Source organism: Ammospiza caudacuta, chromosome 9 (assembly GCF_027887145.1).
Source record: "Ammospiza caudacuta isolate bAmmCau1 chromosome 9, bAmmCau1.pri, whole genome shotgun sequence".
In the NCBI taxonomy this organism is placed as follows: domain Eukaryota; kingdom Metazoa; phylum Chordata; class Aves; order Passeriformes; family Passerellidae; genus Ammospiza; species Ammospiza caudacuta.
In genome coordinates, this window is record NC_080601.1 from 22755545 (window position 1) to 22756937 (window position 1393).

Genomic DNA, 1393 nt, shown 5'->3' on the forward strand with positions numbered 1-1393 from the left:
CTGCACCTAGATGCTTCCGAGTTTCTCAGCCTTTCTTTTCACAGCTGGTTTCTCGCCCAGCCCTGTTCAAGTTCTTGTTTGGAGATAGTTGCCCAGCTGTGCTGTGGGAAACAAGACTGGTTCACATAGCTTGTGAAATCGGTCAGCAAGAAAGGTTTTTCTAGAGTTCAATGAGGTCTCAGTCGTTTCTTATTCTGGTATAAATGTATGGTATTCTACTTGGGTAACCAGTCTAACTTTAGGCTCATAGAAATTGATTTTGGGGAGAGAAGAGCTGTCTCTTTGTATTTACGTCCCTTGAAAGAAGTTAACGTACTTGAATGCACGAGCAGCGCCTAGGGGCTCTCACCCGGGTCAGTTACACACTGGAACCGTGCTGCAGGCGTTACAGGGCTTCGGCGAGACAAAGAATTACGCGAGCTTCTTGTACAAAACAATTACCGCTTTATTGGGGAGTAGAAGAGGAGAGAGGACAGGGTCTGGGGGCACTGGTGGTGGTGGCCGAGGGCAGGCGGGGCCGGCAGTGTCGGGGTGCGGAGCCCGGGCGGCCTCCCGCGGCCCGGAGCGGCTCAGCCCTCCCAGAAGCCGACGAAGAAGCTGCACAGCGAGTGCCACCGCTCGGCGCAGTACGTCAGCGCCGGGTCCTCGGAGGGCTCCGGGCCGGGGGCCGGCGTGGCCGGGCCGGGGTCGGGCAGGAGGCGCAGCAGCGCCTCGGGCGGGGCCCGGCCCGGGCCGCAGGGGCGGGCGCTGAGCGGCGCTCCCGGGGCGCAGGGGTTTCGCCGCCGCCGCAGCCGGGACAGGACCTGCCGCCAATAGTGGCGGCTGCGGGCGCCGAAGGCCGGGCAGCGCCGCGGCTCCCCGCGGTAGGCGCAGCTCCGCGCCGCCCCGCCGCCCGCCGCCCGGCAGCTCAGCCGCAGCTCGCTGGCCCCCGCCGCCGAGCGCAGCTCCCAGCGGCACCGGTGCCGCTCCGGCGTGGAGAACCGCCCCGCCCGCGCCTCCTCCGCCGCCTCCCGCTCCGCGCCGCCGGCGGCGGCCCCCAGGGCGGCCAGGGCCAGCAGCGCCAGGGGCGGCCTCATCCTCGGCGTGCCTCAGCGACGGCGCGTCCCGGTGCGGGCGCTCCCTCCCGCCGCATCCTCCGCGCCCTGCGGACACACGGAGCGTGGCGGGCGGTGCCCCGGCGGGAGCGCAGCCCCCGGGGTCCCGCCAGCCCCAGCCGGACGCGGAGAGGGCTGATCCCTCCAGGCTCGTAACCCCCGGGGCTTTTAGTTCGCGTCCGTCCATCCGTCAGCTCCTTCCCGGGACCACCCCGGCAGGAAGCCGTAACTGGACAGCAGCAGCCGGAGCCCATCGTGCGGCATCAGACCCGGCTAGGGACAAGCCCGTCCTCTCCCCC

General features: G+C 68.2%; 1 protein-coding gene across 1 annotated transcript; it reads right to left on the minus strand.

The window, feature by feature from the left end:
- Positions 1-569: 569 nt before the first annotated feature.
- On the minus strand, positions 570-1076 carry FGFBP3 (fibroblast growth factor binding protein 3). Its single transcript, XM_058810904.1, has one exon. The coding sequence runs from the start codon at positions 1074-1076 to the stop codon at positions 570-572; it is 507 nt and encodes a 168-aa protein (XP_058666887.1).
- Between the last annotated feature and the right edge of the window lie 317 nt (positions 1077-1393).

Bases quoted from the DNA above. Each gene is read 5' to 3' on its own strand.
- FGFBP3 (XM_058810904.1), bottom strand. From the start codon at position 1,076: ATGAGGCCGCCCCTGGCGCTGCTGGCCCTGGCCGCCCTGGGGGCCGCC.